This window comes from Gymnoscopelus microlampas (assembly GCF_963454915.1).
Source record: "Gymnoscopelus microlampas genome assembly, chromosome: 14".
Lineage (NCBI taxonomy): Eukaryota > Metazoa > Chordata > Actinopteri > Myctophiformes > Myctophidae > Gymnoscopelus > Gymnoscopelus microlampas.
Window position 1 is genome coordinate 20,460,249 of NC_139951.1, and position 2,500 is coordinate 20,462,748.

The following is a 2,500-nucleotide window of genomic DNA, read 5'->3' on the forward strand; positions in this document are numbered from 1 at the left end:
TAGGCACCTGTGGGGGGTGGAGAGAGAGAGAGAGAGGGGAGATAGATAGGTAGATAGATAGAGAGACAGACAGAGGGAGGAGAGAGAGATAGAGACAAACAGATAGAGAGAGAGAGAGAGAGAGAGAGAGAGAGAGAGAGAGAGAGAGAGAGAAAGAGCGAGAGAGAGAGGATCGACTGAGAGAGACCTGCAGAGGGCGAGAGAGTCTGAAAAAGCTACAGTGAGAGAGAGAGAGAGAGAGAGAGAGAGAAAGAGAGAGAGAGAGAGAGAGAGAAAGAGAGAGAGAGAGAGAGAGAGAGAGAGAGAGAGAGAGAGAGAGAGAAAGTGTAGACTGGAGCGAGAGAGAGAGAGAGAGAGAGAGAGAGAGAAAGTGGAGACTGGAGAGACCTGAGAAGGCGAGAATTTGAGAAAGAGAGAGATAGAGACAGCGAAAAAGAGAGAGAGGGAGAGAGAGAGAGAGAGAGAGAGAGAGAGAGAGAGAGAGAGGAGGTGAACTTCTCGTTACAGCACACTTACCTTGGAGCCTCGCTCGTTAAAAATAATCTCCACGTCTAAAATCTTCCCAAATTGCTAGAGAGAGAGAGAGAGAGAGAGAGAGAGAGAGAGAGAGAGAGAGAGAGAGAGAGAGAGAGAGAGAGAGAGGAGGAGAGAGAGAGAGGGAGGGGACAGGGACAGGGGATAAAGAGAAAAACATAGGGAAGAGAGAAAATAATTAGAACATGTCATATTCAGCCCCGGACTGATTGCAGTACTCTATTGGTCTAAAATAAAACCCCTTACTTGGTTAACCCAAACTTAATAAGACACCCTACAGGCTCCATATACTTTGGGAACAGCTCAAAATACAGTATATACATACTACTAAAAAACAAGGTCAAGCAGCCGGCTCTTTGCATGATCAAACTCCTCTATCTCGCCAGACAATGAGATTAATAAAATATCCATTTTACTCTTAATGCCGTTTAATGTTGTTTGCTCTGTCGTTGGTAATAAAGTGTTTCAGACACCACGGCAATGTGAGCTATAGCCTTAATGAACATTACGGATGGGGGGCGCAGGGGGTGGGGGTGGCATAGGCCTAGCGAACGCCATATAGTGGCTTGACGCCGCGGGCACGCACCACTGGTCTTAATGATGGCCATCATCTTGTTTTTCCTCTCACGCTGCGCTTTCGACCCCCCCCTCGCCCCACACGCGCGATAAAAAACGAAGCAGAGGGTATTTTTTTTTTAGAGGGCGAGGGCCTCCTTTCTCAATTAAAAAAGGAAGTGATAGGGTTTAGGCAACGGAATGAAGGGATAGCCCATCAAGGCTAATGATAAACCATACATTTGTTTACCCCTGAACTCCCCCCCCTCCCCCCCGACACCCCCCACGATGAAGACCATCACCGTAATTACCTGTCACAGCAGCAGAGCCCCCCCCCCCCCCCCTACATGCCGTTCGTTTGCGGTCGGCGCCTATAGGTTCTTATCTGATCAGCCTCTTAATGGCTCTTGATTGGCTCCATGCCTCATTTTAATTGGCTAATTAGAGTCAGAGCTGCTAGTGTTCGGCCACGCCTTTCAACACGGAACGCGGAACGCGGGGGGGGGGGGAGCGCGGCGGGCGCATGGCTGTCATGGTTATGCGTTTAAATATGATGAGAACTGACTTTATAGCTTTCACACATGGTAAACACCGTCTTGCACCCATGTATGTTGTCGCCGTCGGGTGGAAACCTTGTATGTCCAAGACCGTTCCTTTTATTATTGCGTCGTGAGCTTGTAGATCTCCTTTTTTCACTACTTTCGTGCGACACTCTTGTATGACGAAGTAGGGCATTCATTTACGGGGGAGAAAAAACAATGGAGATACAAGGTTTCTCCCCGACAGCAAACGTCGTGCTGCTCTGCGTGTGCAGCCGAGGAACACCACTCCCTTTTTTGTCACAGCTTTACAGAGCCTCTGCAATCGGGTAAACGGCCCCCAGGCATACCAGGGGTCTAATTATGCCTAAAAGAAAACACAGCATGCAGTGATTTACTCCACGTGCCTCGCTTCTCACCCTTAACCCTCATAAGATCCATGTGAGCACGGGTTGATCTGAACAAACCTGCCTGTCTGTCTGTCTGTATGCCACTGTACCTCAAACACAACACTGTGGGTCTTCTTGTAAATACACTTTATGGGAAGCAGTGAAAAGGCCGACGTGTTGACGCAGCACTGAACTTCAGCCGGGTAAAACAGACAGTGTCCGAGTTTCAGCAAGAAAATAAGCCTCCCTTTGTGTATCATAAGCTGAGAGGGGAAGGAACAATGAGCCCAAAACTTGTACCGTATCGACACACAACCACCTCTACCCGTCCACCAGCTTGTGTGTGACCTGGACACTCATGTTGCTTGCAAAAATCATTGAGCACTATCCGATTGACTGGTGGTTGGTTAATATTGGCTTGTAAAATAATAATGTTGCTTTTACTGTTAACTAACAGTGGAATGGGTGAGGGAGAGACAAGTC

The 2,500-nt window shown here is 48.2% G+C and overlaps 1 protein-coding gene across 1 annotated transcript in view; it reads right to left on the reverse strand.

Moving 5' to 3' along the window:
• Nucleotides 1-2,500, reverse strand: part of rbfox3a (RNA binding fox-1 homolog 3a) — a 119,456-nt gene that overhangs the window by 30,793 nt on the left and 86,163 nt on the right. Inside the window, 1 exon segment of the mRNA XM_084077717.1 lies at nt 517-570. Coding sequence (XP_083933843.1) covers nt 517-570 — 54 coding nt within the window.